Here is a 22,475-nt window from a genome sequence, read left to right on the forward strand (position 1 = left end):
ACTCAAATCTGATTATCTTTTAGAAGCAATCCAGAAGTCATAGAACAATGCAGTTAAAAGGATCCTAATATAACCCAATTGGAAATCTGGGTTTTGTAAGAATCGACATACAATATGATGAATTCAACTCCAAATCAAATCAAACCAATGGAAGCCAAGAATATTAGTATCTAATTGTTCTATAATCGATGCCAAAAGCTAGAGTTTGAAAAATGTAGATTAACTCACCAGAGAGTAACTCCTTCGGTTAGAAAATATGACCAAACCATCGTTCTCATTTTGTTAAAAGAGTGGAAATATTTATTACTTTCGAAAATAAATGTGTTTATGATCAAGGGTGTAAAGTGTAAATAGTATATAGCTTTATTAAAAGTTCGGGAAAAAAAACCTTAAGACTATTAAGATTTAAACAGGTTTATGAAGAATTATGGAAAATTATTAAAAGAAATAGACCAACGAGGGAATGTCATGTCATAAGTAAGTAATGAGTTTTTGTAAAGTTACGGAGACAAAAGGTGGTCATGGTGTTCGGTTCTTGATTGCGAGGATGGACTTATTGGAGTATGTTTCATAAGATAGGGGAGGGGGTTGGGTTGTCTTTTCTTATACGAGTCTACGTGGTTCACAAAACCGTCTCTACTGAATCTGTGGCAAATTCAGTCAATGTACTTTTTTTTGTCATGTGTAGTAGTGTAGTTGTATTAAAAATTGAGTAAACTGCGGTTTTCGTCCCTGTAGTTTTAGTTTGTCCAAATCTACGGTAGTAGTCCAATAGTTTTAAATCTGAGATTTTCGTCCATGTGGTTTTATTTTACTTGCAATTAAAACCCGACCACACTAACCCCGTCAAGTCTGGTCGTTAAACTCATCAGTGTGCCCCTCACGTGAGAGACATCTTTGTTCTTTTTCTACCCAAATAAAACCCAACCCTAATTTACAAACCACTCGCGTGAGGGGCTGAGGTGTATTTGAGGGGGAAAAGGACAAAATTGCACCTCACGTAAATGGCACGCTGATGGGTTTAATAATCAAACTTAACGAGGTTAGTGGGGTCGGGTTTTGTAGGGCTAATATTCTATATAAGTATTAGGATTGTGTATTTCTTTAAATTTGCTAATATTCAGTGTATTACGTACCTAAGTACGTTTATTTTATACGGACCGAAATGTAAAAGTTGGAGAAATGGAGACCCTATATAAAGGGTCATTTAACCCATTTCTCCACAACCAACTCCACACATCTCATTTGAAATAAACAACACCTTGGAAATAAAGAGAGTTTTCTCTCGACCAAACACCCAACTTTATCTTTCCATCTTTTGTGTTCATACAAACTAAGATCCGAGATCCGAGTGTTCTTAGTGATTTCCGCTAGCTAACAGCACGGATTGATCCGAGTAAAGTTGTTAGATCCATCCAAAGAGGACCTACAACTGGTATCAGAGCTTTCGGCTCAACTTTTGTGGTTTTCGGATCAAACTTTTCAGGTTTTGATCTTAGTTTTTGGTAGATTTGAGGTTGTTTTACTTGTTACTCATTAGTTTTGAAGTGCTTTACATCTTTGATATACCCTTCAACAAGTCAAAGTGTTCGAGTCGAGTCAAAGTCATCGAATTGAGTCAAAGTGATCGAGTCAAAGTGTTCGAGTCGAGTCAATGTGATCGAGTCGAGTCAAAGTGATCGAGTCGAGTCAAAGTGTTCGAGTCGAGTCAAAGTGGTCGTGTCGTGTCAAAGTGTTAGAGTCAAAGTAATCGAGTCAAAGTGATCAAGTCAAAGTGTTCGAGTCAAATTAATCGAGTCAAAGTGTTGTCAAAATAATCGAGTCAAAGTGATCAAGTTTGAGTTTGACTCAAACTAATCGAGTTTGAGTTTAACCCGTTGACTTTGACTTTGACTTGTTGACGACCGTTGACTTTGACTCACTGCCGTCATCGTCCTCGATGACGCGTGTCCCATCATCCCGAATGGCACAAGAGTAGATCTAATACCACCAGTAATATCCGGCCCCTCGCACCACCAATATTGTCCGCTCTGCCCACGAAGAGCTAACGAATTTGTTTTTGTTTTTGGTTGACAAGGATGATGCATCATCACCTCAAGTCTCACTACTCACGAGGTTTAAAAAAACAAGAAAATACGGTATGTTGGGTTTCTATAGCCTCTTTTACGCACTCAATGCAACACTAATATCATGAAAGTACTCCGTATTAGCTTTTGCAAAAATTCTGTGTTATTAATTAAGGGTCTTACTAGAGACATCACCCCAAATTTAAAACACCCACCCAATCCGCCACGGATTGGGCAATCCATGGCATATTGGTGAGGTCTTTTGGAAAAATGTGTTTTTTGTCCTTTTGTTGTCCTTTTTTTTATTTTTTTGTTTTTTTTTCTTTTCATTTATTTTATTTCTTTTCTTTTATTTCTTTTATTTTGTTTGTTTTTGCTTTTGTATTAATAATCTTTAAAAAAATGTGTTTTAAATATTTTTCATTTTAAACCATGTTTCAGGTAAAACCGAGTAAAATTCGAAATTCTCGTTTTAACGAGCTAGTCATTGTTCAAATCACCAAAAATATTTCCTAACATTTTTAACTCGTGTTTCATTTTATATTATTTAAATTTCTAAGTTTGTGATGTGTTGGAACCAAACTTGGTTTAATACCACTATCAAGTGGATTAACATTCGCTTAAACTCGAGTTTGGGACTTTAATTAATAAAATTTCTCAAACTTTTTTTAGCTACTGATTTTATTGAAGTAATTCATATATTTATATAGAATTGTTTGACGAGTTTGAATAATACGAGGATATAAAATGAATTAAACAAAATTAAATAATCATAAATACAAGTTTTTATTAATAAGAAAGTTCCGAATTACATTTCCGAGTCAGGTTAACATAAACGAATACAAATACGAAAATCCGAGATGTTACAATGACAGTAGAACGACGACGGTGATGATGTTGGGGATAAGCCCACTACACGCAGACGAGACGACGACGCGGGTAGTGCTGCAGTTTAGATTTGTTTTTGTGTTTTGTTTCTTTTTTTCGAACTCGTTGTTATTTATTTAATATTATATATAAATTTTGTTTTGTTTATGTTGTTTCGTTTCAATTTTTCGTATTTATGAGTATTTCATTTTGTTTAATTCATTTTATATCCTCGTGTTATTCAGCTCGTCAAACAATTCTATATTTATATTTATGAATTACTTCAATAAAATCAGTAGCTTAAACAAATTTGAGAAATTTTATTAATTAAAGTACCAAACTCGGGTTTAAGCGAATGTAAATCCACTCGATCTTGATATTAAACCAAGTTTTGTTCTAACATACCACAAACTTAGAAATTTAAATATTATAAAACGAAACATAATTTAAAAATGTTAGAAAATATTTTTGGTGATTTGAACAGTGACTAGCTCGTTAAAACGAGAAGTTCGACTTTCCTTGGTTTTACCCAAAACTTGGTTTAAAATGAAAAATATTTAAAAAGTAGTATTTTTAAAATATTACTAATACAAAAGTAAAAAACAAACAAAAGAAAAGAAATAAAAGAAAATAAAAGACAGCAAAAAGACAAAAAGAACAATAAAGTAATAAAAAAGACAAAAAAAACATATTTTTCTAAAACACCTCACCAATCCGTGGCGAATTAAGTGGGTGTTTTGAAAATACCATATAGTGTATCTAGAAACCCCTTAATTAAAACCACATAATGTTTACATAGTATATGTGACACCCGGTAATTTTCCAATCCTATAAACTAAGTAATCAACCTAATAATTAGGTGATTGTGAATATTATGCGCCCTGCGCGAGCGCGCTATATTAGAATCAGCGCGGGCATATGTTATATGCGCCCTGCGCGAATGTTTTGGCTAATGTTTTCATAACTTTAACTTTATATCGTGTCTAATGGGTTGACCACCCCGCTTGATGCTAAGGTGGGTGCATCCCAAATCATTTATGCGCATGCGGAAAGGGAACTAACCTCCCCGCATGGCGGGAACATTGAGAGCTAGTTTGTCTGAAGCTCCAAGATGGAATTGACTTCAACATAACTGATCACTATGTTGAAATACCAAGACCTCATGGAGAATCTACAAATGAAACCCAACGTCCCTGGCTGCGAGAAGGTTAAGCACCTACCCGCAGCAAAAAAACAGCCTACACGCAGAAGCCTACACGTAGAAGGCTACACGCAGAAGCCTACACACAGAAGGCTATACGCGCAAGGCTGCACACACAAACACTTAGTATATTTCTCAAGTGTAAGGGGATTGCCCCCGCCCAGAAGGAACCAATTGCATGTTTCAGAGATTTTTACCTTTTGAGTGCACACTGACAACAGTACCAGGAAAAGTATACTGCAACACGAAAAGTCAACTGTCAGCCGTACCTACTCCCACCAACCACAGTCCTGCATGTCCTGTCAAAATCAATCAGAATCCTTTAACCACTCCCTAGGACTATCACCCCCATTTCTAAATGAATAATAATAAATCCCATACTTTGTCATCATTACACCCTATAAGATAAGATTTAAATCCCATAAATCAAGGGATTGTGATCCCTTAAATTTGCCTATAAATATGTAACAATTCTTGAATAAAAATATCACACAAGAAAACACACTCCAAACTCCCTTAAATCTGTAATTTTCATCTCCGTTTCCATCACTAGACTCTCAATTCCGAGGCTAACACCAAGAAACCCGAAATCTCGATTAATCCCTTAACAAGAACCACAGGTGAGTCTCACAGCCCCTATTTTCACTATTTTCATTTTTTTTTAACTGTTTTCGGGGTGAGGGACACGTGTTGAAATTATATTTTATCATGGTACACTTTCGAGCAATGCAAACGATTGACTATGGTTTTCGATATGAGTGCGCTAGAAACGAGTAAGTGATCACTTTACCCTTGGAACTCTAAGGATAGGGACTGCTGTGTTTGATCAACCCGCTCGTAGGGGTCGCACCCCTTGCTTAGACGAGTGCCTAGCATGGTCATGGGGCAGTACTATGGGATTGAGCCCGCTCGTAGAGGTCGCGCCTCTTACACAGACGAGCGCCTTGTTTTCCGGCACAACGTTCGCGCGTAACCCGCGGGACGGCATTATTCGCTCGTAGTGGCAGCGCCACTTACACAGACGAGAACGGTTTCAAGAAATGTTCGCGCGTAACCCGCGGAACGGTTTTTATCAGAAATATGTCATCAGAACTATGTTTCAATACGGTTTCACTAAGCATGTGTTTTAATGATGTTATCAATAATATGTTTCAGTATGGTTTTATCAAGTTACTAAAACTTGTGAACTCACTCAGTTTATACTGATTCAAATGCTTTTACGTGTCTTTCAGGAGACAACTAGATAACGCAAGGAGTCACATATAGAGCACCTCACGCAGAACATCTAAAATTAGCTTTTTGGAAGATTTTAGTTCTATCCCTTCGACGCGCACGGTTGTTCCCGCCGCGTAAGGGGATATGGCGCGGAAATCTTCAACGATTTTATACTTGGATGTTTTTATGTAATTTTTAAACAATGTAATGTATTTGTACTAGACATTTCATGCGCAATGGAAATTTTATTTTGAAGGTTTGTAATGACCCATGCTTAACTATCAATCCCCACTCGCGCGCGCCCGGCTGTTTCTGCCAGTCAGGGCCGGGTGTGACAGATTGGTATCAGAGCACTGGTTATAGCGAACTAGGAAAAGAAGTTTTAACCTAGACTATAACCCTAGGGGAATCGCATGAAATATTTTTCAAATAAAATATTTTCCAAAGAAAACTACACGCACACTTAGGAACACGGGTCACACAATGTCTAGTGAATAAGAACATTATGTGCTCAGGGTACATGCGCTAAGTTTGATATATTTTCACTCTTTTAAAGCGAGAATGCCTCCAACTAGAGCCAAGGGAATTACCATGACACCCGAGGAACTCGCGGAAATAATCGCGCAGGCGATCGCAACGCATGAGGCCAGCAAGGCCGAATCAAGTCAGGGCCGTCAGGAAAACGAGACCCCAGAACCCGAATCAGGAGCCTTGGATAAAGGATGCTCCTATAAAACGTTTATGGCCTGTAAGCCTTGACCATTCAAGGGTACAGAAGGGGCCATTGGGCTCTACAACTGGATTGACAAGATGGAGACAGTTCTCTCCATTAGCGGATGTAGTGAGAACCAGAAGGTCCTTTACGCAACCTGCATGTTCCAAGAAGCAGCTTCGTCTTGGTGGAAGCTTCAAGTGAGGACTTTGGGACGAGAAGTTGCTCTCCACAAGACTTGGGAGGAGCTGAAGGAAATGATGATGAAGAAGTTCTGCTCTCGCGCCGAAATTCAGAGTCTGCAGCAGGAATTTTGGAACCACACCATGGTAGGAACGGATATCGACGCCTACAACAACCGGTTCAACGAGCTTTGCCAGTTGGTGCCAGACATGGCAAACACGGAGGAAAAGAAGATCGAGAGGTATATCTTTGGGTTACCTCCTGTTGTTAGGGTTCCGCTCAACGCCGCAGCGCCTACAACCTTTGATGAGGCGGTAGCGCGGGCCATCACCCTTACCAGGGATACGGTCCGTGCGGGCATGTTGACTGCGCGCGGAAACGAGCAACGAACCTCTGATCCCAAGAGGAAATGGAACTCTCACCACCGAGGGACCGACTCCAAGCAGCCACCGTTCAAAAGACAAGAGGGCGCAAGGGCTTACGCGATTCAAGCCGCGGAGCCACCGCGAAAAGGTTACAGCGGGCCTTACCCATGGTGCAGCAGATGCAAGTTTCACCACCAGGGTGAATGCGCGAGCGTCATGTGCGCCAAATGTAACAGGCCAGGCCACAAGACGGTGAATTGCCATGCTAAGGAAGCTGGAGCAAGCGACAACTGCTATGCATGCGGGAAGCCAGGGCATTTCAGTCGGGATTGCCCGCAAAAGGGAAACCAAGCTCGCGGGAGAGCTTTTGTGATCGGCGCGGGCGAAGCGAAAGAAGAGCCGAATGTGGTAACCGGTACGTTTTTACTTAACGGCCATTTTGCATCTGTCTTATTTGATACTGGCGCTGACCTAAGTTTTATATCCGCTGAGTTTAAAAACTCCCTAGGCTTAGCGACCAGTAGGCTAGACACGCCTTATACCATAGAACTAGCCAATGGTAGGCAGTTATGCGCGAACGAAAGAACTGAGCAATGTGTATTAGTCATGGGAGGTCACGGGTTCAATATTAACTTATTGCCAATAGACTTGGGAAGTTTTGACATTGTGGTAGGTATGGATTGGTTAGTCGAGAACCACGCGGAGGTTATTTGCCATGAGAAGCAGGTTCGGATCCCACTGTTGAACGGAGAAATCTTGGTAATTCAAGGGGAAAGAAGTAGAGTTGCGACGAAACTCATTTCGTGTCTTAAGGCGCGCAAGTGCCTAAGGAAAGGATGCTACGCCTTCCTGGCGCATGTAGTAGAGAAGAAAGAAGAACGAAAGATTGAAGACTTACCAGTAGTGCGCGAATTTCAAGAAGTTTTTCCTGAAGATTTGCCCGGATTACCGCCGCCGCGACAAGTCGAGTTTCGAATTGATTTGGTCCCAGGAGCTGCGCCAGTAGCTCGAGCGCCTTATCGACTAGCTCCATCTGAGATGCAAGAGCTATCCAATCAGTTACAGGAACTATTGGATAAGGGTTTCATACGCCCAAGCTTTTCACCTTGGGGAGCTCTAGTACTGTTTGTAAAGAAGAAGGATGGTTCTTTCAGAATGTGTATTGACTACAGGGAGCTGAACAAGCTGACAGTCAAGAATCGGTACCCCTTACCGAGGATTGACGACTTATTTGACCAGTTACAGGGATCCAGCTATTATTCGAAGATAGATCTACGGTCAGGATACCACCAACTTAGGGTCCATGAGGAAGACGTGCCGAAGACAGCCTTCCGAACTAGATATGGCCATTATGAGTTCTTAGTGATGCCTTTCGGGCTAACTAATGCGCCGGCTGTATTCATGGATTTGATGAACCGTGTGTGCAAACCATACTTGGATAAGTTTGTGATTGTGTTTATAGATGATATTCTGATTTACTCTCGAACCGGAGTTGAGCATGAGCAGCACCTGAGATTGATTTTGGAACTGCTGAGGAAAGAAAAGTTGTATGCGAAGTTTTCCAAATGTGAGTTTTGGCTTAGAGAGGTTCACTTTCTCGGTCACGTTGTAAACGAGAAAGGGATACACGTCGATCCTTCCAAGGTCAAGGCCATCGAAAACTGGGAAGCGCCAAAAACCCCAACTGAGGTGAGGCAATTCCTAGGACTAGCTGGCTACTATCGACGTTTCATTGAGAACTTCTCCAAGATAGCTTTACCTCTGACCGCGCTAACTCAGAAAGACAAGAAGTTTGTTTGGGGCGCAAACCAGGAAGCGGCGTTTCAAATGTTAAAGCAAAAGTTATGTAGTGCGCCAATTTTGTCTCTGCCCGAGGGGACGGATGACATCTTCGTTTACTGCGACGCTTCGCATCAAGGACTCGGATGTGTCCTTATGCAGCGAGACAAAGTCATAGCGTATGCCTCACGCCAACTCAAGGCCAATGAAAAGAACTACACAACGCATGATCTGGAACTTGGAGCAGTTGTCTTCGCGCTAAAGATTTGGCGCCATTATCTCTATGGTACAAAGTGTATAATCTTTACGGATCACAAGAGCCTTCAACATATATTTGATCAAAAAGATTTAAACATGAGGCAACGAAGGTGGGTGGAGTTGTTGAATGATTATGATTGCGAAATAAAGTATCATCCGGGAAAGGCGAATGTAGTAGCAGACGCCCTAAGTAGGAAAGAGCGAATAAAAACGCTTCGAGTCAAGGCGCTAAGGTTGACCATTCGCGCAGATCTCTCTACCCGCATCCGAGAAGCTCAACAAGAAGCCTTGAAACCAGAGTTTATCAAAGACGAATCCCTTAGGGGTATGATTAAGGGTTTGGAGCTCAAGGAGAACGACACTCGATATTTTGCTAACCGCATATGGGTCCCTCTCAAGGGAGGATTGCGCGAGCAAGTATTAAACGAAGCTCACAAGACGCGGTATTCCATACATCCTGGCGCAGACAAGATGTACCAAGATGTTAAAGCGCTGTATTGGTGGCCCAATCTTAAGGGCGCCATCGCGACGTATGTCAGTAAGTGCATGACATGTTCGAAGGTGAAGGCTGAATACCAGAAACCGTCGGGGTTGCTTCAACAGCCAGAAATTCCCATGTGGAAGTGGGAAAAAATCTCCATGGACTTCATCACTAAATTGCCAAGGACACCTAGGGGTTACAACACGATCTGGGTTATTGTAGACCGGCTAACTAAGTCAGCGCACTTCCTGCCAATTAAGGAAACCGATAAGATGGAAAAGTTAGCCCGATTGTATATCCGAGAAGTAGTTTCAAAACATGGAGTCCCGGTGTCCATCATTTCTGATAGAGATAGTCGGTTCACCTCAAGGTTTTGGAGATCGTTACAAGGGGCTTTAGGTACTCGTTTTGACATGAGTACGGCTTATCATCCCCAAAAGGATGGACAAAGCGAGCGAACAATTCAGACATTAGAAGATATGTTGCGCGCGTGCGCAATCGATTTCGAAGGTAGCTGGGATACTCATCTCCCATTGGTTGAATTCTCTTACAACAACAGTTATCACACAAGCCTCAAGGCTGCGCCGTTTGAAGCTTTGTATGGGCGCAAGTGTAGATCCCCACTGTGTTGGGCTGAAGTGGGTGACAAGCAAATGACTGGTCCAGAATTAATCCAAGAAACAACGGACAAGATTTTTCAGATACGGGATCGCCTTAAGGCAGCGCACGACAGACAGAAAAGCTATGCAGATGTGCGAAGGAAGCCGTTGGAGTTTCAAGTAGGGGATAGAGTGCTTTTGAAGGTCTCGCCATGGAAAGGAGTCCCCCGTTTCGGCAAGCGAGGAAAGTTAAATCCGCGCTACATTGGACCATTTGAGATCCTGGAAAGGATCGGTCCGGTTGCTTATAAACTCCAATTACCCGCCGAACTTAGTGGAGTTCATGATACGTTTCATGTGTCCAACCTCAAGAAGTGTTTATCTGATGAAACGTTGATTTTGCCATTGGACGAGATCCATATCGACAAACAACTACACTTAGTGGAGGAACCGTTAGCTGTAACCGATTGGAAAGAACAAAAGTTGCGAAGAAGTCGAATCAAGTTAGTAAAGGTTCAATGGAACTCGAGGCGTGGGCCTGAATTCACTTGGGAAAGAGAAGACCAAATGCGCAAGAAATACCCACACCTCTTTCAAAGCATGGCTCCTGCCAGCGACGTCTCCTAAATTTCGGGACGAAATTCTCTTAACAGGGGGAGAATGTGACACCCGGTAATTTCCCAATCCTATAAACTAAGTAATCAACCTAATAATTAGGTGATTGTGAATATTATGCGCCCTGCGCGAGCGCGCTATATTAGAATCAGCGCGGGCATATGTTATATGCGCCCTGCGCGAATGTTTTGGCTAATGTTTTCATAACTTTAACTTTATATCGTGTCTAATGGGTTGACCACCCCGCTTGATGCTAAGGCGGGTGCATCCCAAATCATTTATGCGCATGCGGAAAGGGAACTAACCTCCCCGCATGGCGGGAACATTGAGAGCTAGTTTGTCTGAAGCTCCAAGATGGAATTGACTTCAACATAACTGATCACTATGTTGAAATACCAAGACCTCATGGAGAATCTACAAATGAAACCCAACGTCCCTGGCTGCGAGAAGGTTAAGCACCTACCCGCAGCAAAGAAACAGCCTACACGCAGAAGCCTACACGTAGAAGGCTACACGCAGAAGCCTACACACAGAAGGCTATACGCGCAAGGCTGCACGCACAAACACTTAGTATATTTCTCAAGTGTAAGGGGATTGCCCCCGCCCAGAAGGAACCAATTGCATGTTTCAGAGATTTTTACCTTTTGAGTGCACACTGACAACAGTACCAGGAAAAGTATACTGCAACACGAAAAGTCAACTGTCAGCCGTACCTACTCCCAGCAACCACAGTCCTGCATGTCCTGTCAAAATCAATCAGAATCCTTTAACCACTCCCTAGGACTATCACCCCCATTTCTAAATGAATAATAATAAATCCCATACTTTGTCATCATTACATCCTATAAGATAAGATTTAAATCCCATAAATCAAGGGATTGTGATCCCTTAAATTTGCCTATAAATATGTAACAATTCTTGAATAAAAATATCACACAAGAAAACACACTCCAAACTCCCTTAAATCTGTAATTTTCATCTCCGTTTCCATCACTAGACTCTCAATTCCGAGGCTAACACCAAGAAACCCGAAATCTCGATTAATCCCTTGACAAGAACCACAGGTGAGTCTCACAGCCCCTATTTTCACTATTTTCATTTTTTTTAACTGTTTTCGGGGCGAGGGACACGTGTTGAAATTATATTTTATCATGGTACACTTTCGAGCAATGCAAACGATTGACTATGGTTTTCGATATGAGTGCGCTAGAAACGAGTAAGTGATCACTTTACCCTTGGAACTCTAAGGATAGGGACTGCTGTGTTTGATCAACCCGCTCGTAGGGGTCGCACCCCTTGCTTAGACGAGTGCCTAGAATGGTCATGGGGCAGTACTATGGGATTGAGCCCGCTCGTAGAGGTCGCGCCTCTTACACAGACGAGCGCCTTGTTTTCCGGCACAACGTTCGCGCGTAACCCGCGGGACGGCATTATTCGCTCGTAGTGGCAGCGCCACTTACACAGACGAGAACGGTTTCAAGAAATGTTCGCGCGTAACACGCGGAACGGTTTTTATCAGAAATATGTCATCAGAACTATGTTTCAATACGGTTTCACTAAGCATGTGTTTTAATGATGTTATCAATAATATGTTTCAGTATGGTTTTATCAAGTTACTAAAACTTGTGAACTCACTCAGTTTATACTGATTCAAATGCTTTTACGTGTCTTTCAGGAGACAACTAGATAACGCAAGGAGTCACATATAGAGCACCTCACGCAGAACATCTAAAATTAGCTTTTTGGAAGATTTTAGTTCTATCCCTTCGCCGCGTAAGGGGATATGGCGCGGAAATCTTCAACGATTTTATACTTGGATGTTTTTATGTAATTTTTAAACAATGTAATGTATTTGTACTAGACATTTCATGCGCAATGGAAATTTTATTTTGAAGGTTTGTAATGACCCATGCTTAACTATCAATCCCCACTCGCGCGCGCCCGGCTGTTTCCGCCAGTCAGGGCCGGGTGTGACAGTATAAAATAAAATTGCGTATTTTGTGCTGATTCAAAAGTAAAGCGTATGGTTTTCACATGTATCGTACCTCCATTGCTTCGTGGTTTTAAAAGATTACTTTTGATGTTTATACTTTTATTTCAATTAAAAAGTTACTAATACAATTAAAAACTTTATTTGTTACAATACACATTATGTTCCTTTTTATATCCTAATGTGCATTTGCATTTGGTAATTGTTGTCATATTCTTTGTTTGAATGAAGTTAAAATTTTCTTGATTTTAAGTCTTTTTTCCCTTACAAGCATGTAGCTCTTGGTGTTTTATGTAGTATTTGAATAATTTAGTATTCGAGTTGGCCAAACATTATGTGGCTCTCTCTGTTTTTTAATAACATCTGGAACTATCTCATATACTCGAGTGAGTTTTTTTGAGACGTCATGTTAACCGTCTATACTGATTTTGACGCTGCAAACCTTATTCGTCCATGAACACTATCAAAGAGGAAACTCACCATTAAAAAAACTAAAATGTTTCCGTCGTTGTTCTCGTTCCATAAATAAACCCCCCGAATCTGTTACGACTCAAACCAAAACAACATTTTCTTAAATTGATGTGCTCTAACCCAACTCATTCTGAATCAAACCCGTTTCAACAAGTAACTCGTTTTAATCCATAACCCATTTAACTCAACCCAACCCAACCCAACCCAACCCAACCCAACTCATTTGCAACATCTGATCTTCATCATACATTCAGGGAAAAAAACAAATCAAAAAGTACATTCAACATAACCATGTGGTATTTATATATATATATATATTAATTTTGAACTTTTCTAGACAAAATGGTGTGTACTGCGTGCTTAGTCAATTGTATATTATTCTTTTGTTTGTTATCTCTACACGTGTGATGTTGCTTTACACCTGTCTCGGTTCCTTATGATAACATTTACTCTCTTTCATCAGATGATCAGAAGACTCACCCAGATCATCTTGCATTTGTGTCACCACCATCTTCATCTTGCATTTGTAGTTCTCTTGCAATCACCGTTGTTGCCGGATTCCGTTTTGGAATCCTAAGAGACGGCGGTATCGGTGTTGTTGATGTCATTACTTTGCGCCTAATAACCATTGTTGCCTTCGAATTTGTTGCTGGCTGTCAAATATTGTTCAAGGTATGGATGATAGTTGTGATTTTTAATGTCTTTTTGTTTGATATATATTGTTTTGCTTTGACTTTCAAGTTTGACCTTTGAATTGGTTGATTGTGGTTGTTTACGAGTACCCTGTCCAATTCAGATGGTACAACAAGCAAACTGAAAGGTGCAAACTACATTTGACAAAAGATAAGTTGTGTCTGTGATGCAATGATTTTGTGACTGAGCATTGAGCTTATCGGTATCACGGTTACATAAAGTCGGTTGTGGTTTTAAATATTAGGGGCCTTGACACCTTTGTTGGAATCCTCTTTCGTATTTATGCCTAATTTCATGTTTGTTTTAATAGAGGCTATGATCATATGGAAATCTGAATTTGTATTATATGCAGCCTTGACACGAACACATATGTTTGTCCCTTTGTTGTATCTTGGCGGGGCATTAATTATGATAATTAATGTAGATCATACCTTCACGAGTGATATCTGAGCCTCCCCTCCCCGGACATAAGAATGTGTGACAATACCTCTTTGTTAACCTCCTTCTCTTTGTGGCTTGGGGGCTCCATGCGCAACAGTTAGCTTCGTTAATTGTCGCTCATATCTCTCATGGTTGCCTCTTAGCCACAACTATTGTTTAATTAGTGAATTGTGTTCGGTCTTTGGTTGTGATGATATTCCAGTTTATGGCGTGGCAATTTGTTTGCAGCCGTATACTGGACCTGAGCCACTGCCAACATAACGAATTTACAGTAACAGTTGGCGACGCTATGATAATACTACAGGTCATGACATGGCAATATATGCTATATTTGTATGTCATAACTGAGTGTTTTATTTATAATCACGTTTCTGTTTTTTGTTAGCTCAACCCTGGCGCAACGCGCAAGGAACCAAAACTGCAGCAAGTTCCTTCCGTTACGTTTTGCCTTCTTTACTTCTTTACAAAGCAAAGTTGTGTTTTTGGGTATGTTTTTCATTGGTTTTTCTTTATTTAAATCCAAAGTATATCATTAAAAATTTGACGTGTCGAGCAGGAAACAAAGTTTTCTTCTTCTGGTATTCACACCTTGCTACACCTACTGTAATTTTTTGGGTTGTGAGGTCTAGAACTTGGGAGCCGGTCGAGGAACATCTGTTTTGGAGATGGTGGCAACCTTTGAAAAGGCCTACAGAAAGGTATTATCATTTTCATGTTTTATTTCTTTTGTTCAGGTGGATTCGGGTCATTTCCGGTAATCGATATTAAAAAAAGGAAAAAGAAAATAGCTTTAGTATAAAAGTTTTGACCTGCCCGACCCAAACCCAAGCTATGACATTCTTTGTGACTTTTTTAGTTAACCAGTTTTAGTTTTTAATCGTAACCGATTACGAATTAGTTGCCTTGCGTTCTCAAAAAGAATGAGAACACTGTGATGACTGGATTTGAAGAATCGGATAAGTTTGGTGTGTTTAATCAGGTTCGGGTATGTGGGGTTTTGCTTAGTTGAGTTTTGGTTTGCTTCAGATTGGGTTCACTTATTGAATAGGGTAATTCAGGTGTTGTGTACTCATGTTTCATGTGACTTTGGGTTAAACTCAGTAATCAAGTTCAACTTTGTGTCAGACTCAGTAATCGAGTTCATGTCGGGTGGTTTGGATCAATTAAAAGGGACACTAGAGTTGTAATGAAAAAGGAAAAATGAAATTAATAAGTTTCTTTTTCCTATTTGTATTTTGTGTTAGTGTCCTTTTAAATCATTATCGATTACCTATGCCGACCAAAAACTCTGCGTTTATTATATTGTAAATTTGCTATTGCTTTTGGTGCAAAATATTTTCTTTGCTCTTATATTGTAAAGTTTTGTTCGAAATACAGGTATGAAAAAACCTGCAAGAAAAGTCAACATACAAGGTTAAACAAGAAATGGAAAGCAAGAATGTATTCCTCTTTTATGTTAAAACAAGAAATGGAAAGCAAGAATGCATTCCTCTTTTATTACTGAATGCCATTTTTTTTGTAACTGTGGAGTTGATTGATGCCCACAAACCAATATTTTGTAACTATGAGACCAATGGCATAAACCTATGTCAACTTAATTATCTTTTGTAAGATGCATAAACCTATGATATATATCAACTGTTATATTGTTCATGTAGTTGATCCGCCACAACGCGTCCGATTTGGTTTCGTTGTCGGTTCATTTGTAGAAACGTGTATTTTTATAGCTTGAGTTGAAAAAACTGTTTAATACACTCTTAAAAATCCAGCGCAACGCGCGGGTACTAATCACTAGTTATTATATTATCTATTATCTATCTTCTAATATAAGTAAGAGAGAACTATTATCTATTATCTATCTTCTAATATAAGTAAGAGAGAGTGTCGGCGCCACACTGAAGAATTTTGAGTTTTATATTGTTTGTTTTGTTTTTTTTTTCAAATTGATCTTTTTATTGTTTTTTTCACTTTCTGCGTATATATCTATTTATATTGATTAAATGAGACATCCGATGCCACAAATCATTTTAAGGTTTTTTATTGTCTTTTTCTATTTCTGTAATTTGACTTTGGGATTGTATTTTTTTTTTTACCATCGATGTTACGTAAACTAATATCCTTAATGTCTTGGCCCGAAAATGCTCGGGTTTCACTAACACTATTTTCTGTTTTTTTAGATCTAGCACTACAACTAATGTATGGCAACTAACCGATGTCGCGTAGCCTCATCGCCTCAATGATGCTCGGGTTTTACCAACACCCGAGTATCATTGACTGATGTCACCCCATTGGTCATCTCAAACTTTTTTTTTCCTATTTTAGTCCCGAAAAGTAACAAACGTTATCAAAACCAATTGACATGTCAGCACCCAAGAACCACAAAGCTTTGTTTTACCAACACGACAACGTCACACCCATGTTTTATCGTTCAAATAATCGTCTATTTAAAAGTTTTATTTTTTAAAACTTAATTTGACGAAATTTTTGGGTTTTTACTTTCGGTTTAACCAACATTGTTTATACCATAACGAACGTAACCGAAACCGAATAAATTCACGTCAACTATCCGTCGTAACGCTTGGGTTTTACCAATGATGACGTTTTACCAATGCCCGGTTTCAATGCTCGAGTTTTATCAACTACTATGCTTAGGTTTTAACGGCTAATTTCGGCGCACAACGCGCGAGTAATTAACTAGTATAGAGTAAAAGAGAAAGTTGGTGCTAAAATGGGTTCCAACATTTCCATATATAACAGATATTTGTGCAACAAAATCAACTAAGTTGGTTGTGTTGTGTTGGTTGTTGTGAAGTTGATAGGTGTTTACTTTTGATTGACCCGGGTTCGATTCTTCTTGGGAAAAAGGTAAATGTCTCTTCTTTTTTTGATTTGTGTGATTCTTCTTCGCAAAAGTAAATGTCTTTTACAATTCTTTTTTTGATTTGTGTGATTTTTTTTTAATTCCATAAGAAACGTAATGGTAACCAACCGAACACCAATTTTATTTCTTTTGTTTTAGTTTCAGTATCGTAACTAACGTAACTTAAACCGACCAAAACTGTGACAAACGTGATGGATATCGACCAACGTTACCCCATTTGTCCACCTCAGTTTCTATACTTTTTTTTGTTTTTGATTTAGTTCCGATATCGTAACGAGCGTAACCGAAACCGAACGAACTCACGCAGAATTACGCCTCGACGCTCGGGAACAACAAAGCTTGGGTTTTACCACCGCCCGGTTTTACCGACCGAACAGATGTTGTTTTAAATAGTTAATCTTATATGTTAATTTGATTAATTTAGTTGGGTTTCAACGATTGGGATTTACCAACATCGTCTATACCATAACGAACGTAACCAACGAACGATGACCGAATTCATGTTGACTCACCGTCATAACACTCGGATTTTACCAATGCCAGGAAACCAACGGACCGGTTTATCGACCGAATAAATATGCTAATTGATACGCTATATAAGTGTCGCTATTTCTTTTTTTGTTTTTAGTTTAAACATGTTAACTTGACGATTTTATTTTTTAGGTTTAGTTCTGGTATCGTAACTAATGTTGCCAATACCGACTGAATTCGCGTTGACACTTCGGTATCACACCCGGATTAACCGACAATTTCACCGCGCAACACGAGGGTAAATCACTATATATAGTAAATGTGAATGTTGGCGCCGCTGAAAGCAAGAGAATTATGGACTTAATTTTCGGTGTATTATATATTATTGTTGACTTTAAACGTATGTTCTGTGAAAGTCAAGTGGTCATACTGTTATCGTAACTACTTACAAATTAATTGGAACGCAAGTTCGAGTCCGGCTTACTTGTAGTTTTTTAGTTTTTTATATATTTGGTGGATAATGGTGTAAAGCGTTTCATTTGTGTGAATTATACATGGCAATTACTACTACCACTACTATATATAATTAACAAGTTTGGCGTCGCAAGTGGCCTATTACGTCACTTGGTGGTAACGTGTGGGTGATTTTTTTTGGTTAAGTTAACATAATAAATGTAATGAAACCACTGCTTTAGAGGTTGCTTAGCCGGTATCTGACTGAACTAGCCGGTATCCGACCGAGTTCGCGCAAACCCGTGGCCTTATTTAAAGCCCATGAACGACAACGCTAGCGATCCCCCCCCCCCTTGGGCGTTGGTCTACTTCATTTTTTATATTATTTTCGTTTTTTAGCTCCGGTACCGTAAGGTACGTCATCAAAACGATCGAATTCGTGTCAAGTTACCGCTTCAACGCTCGGGACCGACAACACTTGGTTTTACCACCGCACGGGTTTGCCAAACAAATAAACACCGTCTTAAATATTTTGCTTTCTTATATGTTAATTGAAGAATTAATTTTTTTGGGTTTTAAGTTTTAACCGTCAAATTCTATCAATGGTGTTTATATCGTAATGAACGCAGCAGGTCGTGACCGAATTCGTGTCGATTCATTGTCGTAATGTTAGGGTTTACCAACGGCTGAATTTCAACATTGGGGTTTTGCCAGTTGTCCCGGTGTAACCAGTGGCGGATCCAGGAATTTTTCTCACAAGGGTCGGGAATTTTTATGGTCGGTACTAATACAACTGTCGGGTCGAGTCGGGTCAAATATATATAAAAAAAGGATTACCAAACAAAATATTAGATAACAAATATATCAAAGTTGTTCTCTACGAGTTTTCATTTTTTGAAATCTAACCATTACATCATCGACTTTAACATTGATAAGCAAGTCTTTCTCAATTTAACAAATACAACTATCGCTTAAATTTTCATCACCCATTCGATTATGCAAATCAGACTTCACATACTTCATCTCCGAAAAGGATCTTTCAACGGTTGCGGTTGCGACGGGTAATACGAGAGCTAACTTTAATAAACGATACACCAATGCAAATGAATGGTGTTTCTTTGTTTGAACCATCAATTGAACAAGACTTGCTAAACCATTCAAGTTTTCAAATCATTTATCTCCTTTCAAATTATCGATGTATGTCGCGAGTTCAACCGGGAGTCTTCTTTTATCACTTTCATTAAAATCATATGGGTATAACTCGACTAATTGTAATATTTTTGGAATAGAAAATGCCCGAAAATTATCACAAGAAGTTAAACAACTCAAAGAAAGAAGTAAGTCGGATGTTACCTCGTTAAAACGGTCCCCAAACTCTTGGATTTGCAAATCTAGAACCGCATTGAAGCAATCATACTCATAATAGTGGCGATTTTTCATGTTTGTCTTTTTTCTTGGCGTTAGTATGTTAATGTAGTCATAATCCGTCTTTACCTCTAGAATATCATGTTTTTCACAAAAAGAGCTAACCTTCTCCACAAACTTGTTATACCCCTCCAACCTAAAGTCTTCAAGTTGCCGCTTGGTTGAAGAAACCAATGAACTCGCGTTCACCAAATCTTGTTCTTTTCTTTGAAGACATTGAGACAATGAGTTTGTGACGTCTAGAATATGCATCATCAAGTGCAAGTAAAATACAAAGTCGTATTTTTTCATTTCCAATTGAAGTCCTTGCGCTTGGCTCATGATAGCTTTCGTCTTACCCATTTCTTCAACATATTTAAGCACATCCATGATCATTGGATATAAAGTAACCAAACGATCAAGTGTTTTATAGTGGGAATTCCAACGTGTATCTCCGGGCCTTGTAAGAGATAGCTCTTGATTCAACCCACTTCCGGTAACCAAGACACCTCTCAAGTGTTTTTTTTTTACTTTCTCGAAGCTTATCTTGTCGTTTGCTATATGCGCAAACGACATTTGCTATAGATGCAACCATTTCAAAAAATCTCCAAATAGGCTTATGTTTGTTCGCAACACCCACAACAACAAGTTGAAGTTGGTGAGCAAAACAATGTATATGAAAAGCCGAAACATTTTCTTTTAAAATTAAAGCCCTTAACCCGTTGAACTCACCCGACATATTACTTGCGCCATCATAACCTTGGCCTCTAATCTTGCCCAAACTAAGTCCATGTCGGCTAAATAAATCATCAATAGCGGATTTGAGAGTTAACGCGACGTCTCCAAGACATGAACAAGCCCAATAAGCCTTTCCTTAACCACCCCATATTTATCCACGTATCGAATAACCACGGACATTTGTTCCTTGTTGGATACATCACATGATTCATCAACTAACAAAGAGAAATAATCTTCACCAAGATCTTCAAAAATTTGTTTTAATACCTCTTGAGCAAAGCAATGTTTAAGATCTTGTTGAATTGTTGGACTTGTCATTTGGCTATTCCCGGGCGCATTACCTAAAATAACCTTGCCAAGCTCTTCGTTTTGTTCTCCCATTAATTCTAAATTTCCAAGAAAAGCCCTTTATTTAATGAATCTTTTGATTCATCATGACCACGGAATGGTGCCCCTGCCTTCACTAGTCTTTTTGTAAGACTACTAGAAGCACCTAATCTAAGTCGATAATTGGACTTTTCCTTCTCACTCTTTTTATCAACAAAAGTTTATAGCGATTGATCTTGGTTAAGCAAATCTTCACCCATTTTAAAGGCTTTATTATGAAAACTATTAAACTCCCCTTGATGACGTTGAACTTTATCTTGTCTAGTCCAACCGTTAAACCCCTCGCTAATGAAAGCTTCTTGGAGATTTCTAACTTGATCCTTGAACAAGTAGCAATGTAAGCAATAAACACGATCGTTTTTTATACTATACTCTAACCACCCCTTAAAATTAGTATACCAACTAACCGGAAAACGTCTTGAATCATTACCGATCATTCTATATGGAAATGCCACACTGCTTGGTTGACATGGTCCTCTTAGTAGATATGTTCTTCTTATTGCATCTCGTTGATTCACGTTATAACTAGAGATCGGTTTTCTATCGGCGGGATCCGAAGGAAGATCATCCAATTCAACAAACTCGGGAGTCTTAGAAGACATGGTCAAGCCCATATGCTCAAAGGGTTGTGTAGGCCCTCAAAATAAAAGGCATAGAGTACGAGACAATGTACAAGGATCTTGGAAACAAGAGTCGTTTACTACTCGATATAATCCAATTTACAAAAAAGTCCCGGTTTTGTTGCATGATTGAACGCCCATATGCGAGTCCCTTGTGATTCTTGAGTACGTCGACGAGACATGGAGCGTAGCTGACTTTTAGTATGCACGCAGGTTAATCGACTGAGACAGCTGGTTTGAGCGGGACACATGGCATGATTGAAGAGGCTGGCATCTGAAAATTTGTCATGATGTTTTGATACTATGTTTTATTTTTGTTTTAAAAAGACAATATACGAATGTTTGTAATAAATGGTTGACTATTATTATTATTCCGTGAAAGTTTTAAATAACTCTGATATTTAGAACTGTGTTTATGAGTAAATCCAACGTCAAAAGTAAGGTATCGGAAACAGGGCCTTACATTATTTGAGATACCGGAGAAAACCACCTTGTTCCTTATCTTCAAATTGCGCCAACAAGATCTGACAACGATATAGAGCAAAACATTTTCTTCTTTTTTGTAACACAATGTGGTCATGGTCTAAAGATTAAGAAGGTCTCGAACAAAGTAGGCATAGATCAGGGTATCCGACAGCAAAACCTTATAGCATCCCGAACCGCAATTGCAAGGGACACACAGTAAAGAGATGGTATGAGGTATCAACACTATCACCACATAAGCGATAACTAGTCAAATTAACATGCATGTTTATGGGGAAAAAGGCATCTTTAGCAGCCAACCTATCCATTTCCACCTTCCAAATGAAGATATCTAATATTTTGGCACCCAATTGTTCCAAGGCAATACAAAGGAATCGGAATAACCATAGTCTAGCCCATTTGTCACTATTTTTCGATAGCTTCACATGCGATAAAAGGTTCTTCAAATATGTGAATCCAGCGGTTTCAATAATGATTAGGTTTCGCCTTTTCCATGCACTTCCAAACCCATGGTCGGTTTTTCCAGTTAAAATACTTTGCAGCCATTATATTCTTATGACGTTAAAATATTAAATGGAAAACAAATTCGGGAACTGGACTCTGAGAGGTTGTAGTGAGATCCAAGAATCGGCCTGAAATTGGATGTTTTAGCCATCTCCATTTTTACCTATTGCGAGATTAACTGAAAGATTTTAACTTTTAAAAACTAGAGAATTCTCCAACTTACAACGGTGTCCCAAACTACATTGAGACGCTTGGAATGAGGCAAAATAGGCCAAGTTCGATTTGATCCACGTATCACTAATTAAATGAATTTTCCATAATGTGTTTGCTCGATTTTAAACCCACACAATCATTTATATAAGGAGGGAGATATCCGCATCCCATAAGGGTGTGAGCAATCAAACCATGTAAGGCCAATAATTTGTGACTTGCGATATCAAAACGCGAAACTCGTAATATATTTATGGTCAAGTTAATAATTAAAGTGGGCGAGAAATCCGGATACGAGACGAGAGCTTTGGTGCATGCATTTAGCTTTAATGAGGAGGAGATCTTCTAGAATGTTATAGTATTTGTGTTTAGCTATAAACAGGGACTT

The 22,475-nt window shown here is 39.3% G+C and overlaps 2 protein-coding genes across 2 annotated transcripts; both read right to left on the bottom strand.

The window, feature by feature from the left end:
- Positions 1 to 18,911: 18,911 nt before the first annotated feature.
- On the bottom strand, positions 18,912 to 19,721 carry LOC143572229 (uncharacterized). Its single transcript, XM_077057447.1, has one exon. The coding sequence runs from the start codon at positions 19,719 to 19,721 to the stop codon at positions 18,912 to 18,914; it is 810 nt and encodes a 269-aa protein (XP_076913562.1).
- A 710-nt stretch (positions 19,722 to 20,431) lies between these two features.
- Positions 20,432 to 20,872, bottom strand: LOC143572230 (uncharacterized). The gene has a single exon (XM_077057448.1). The coding sequence runs from the start codon at positions 20,870 to 20,872 to the stop codon at positions 20,432 to 20,434; it is 441 nt and encodes a 146-aa protein (XP_076913563.1).
- Between the last annotated feature and the right edge of the window lie 1,603 nt (positions 20,873 to 22,475).

Source organism: Bidens hawaiensis, unplaced genomic scaffold (assembly GCF_021521415.1).
Source record: "Bidens hawaiensis isolate Kalapana, Puna unplaced genomic scaffold, B.hawaiensis_p1.1 tig00025779_1, whole genome shotgun sequence".
Taxonomy (NCBI): Eukaryota; Viridiplantae; Streptophyta; class Magnoliopsida; order Asterales; family Asteraceae; genus Bidens; species Bidens hawaiensis.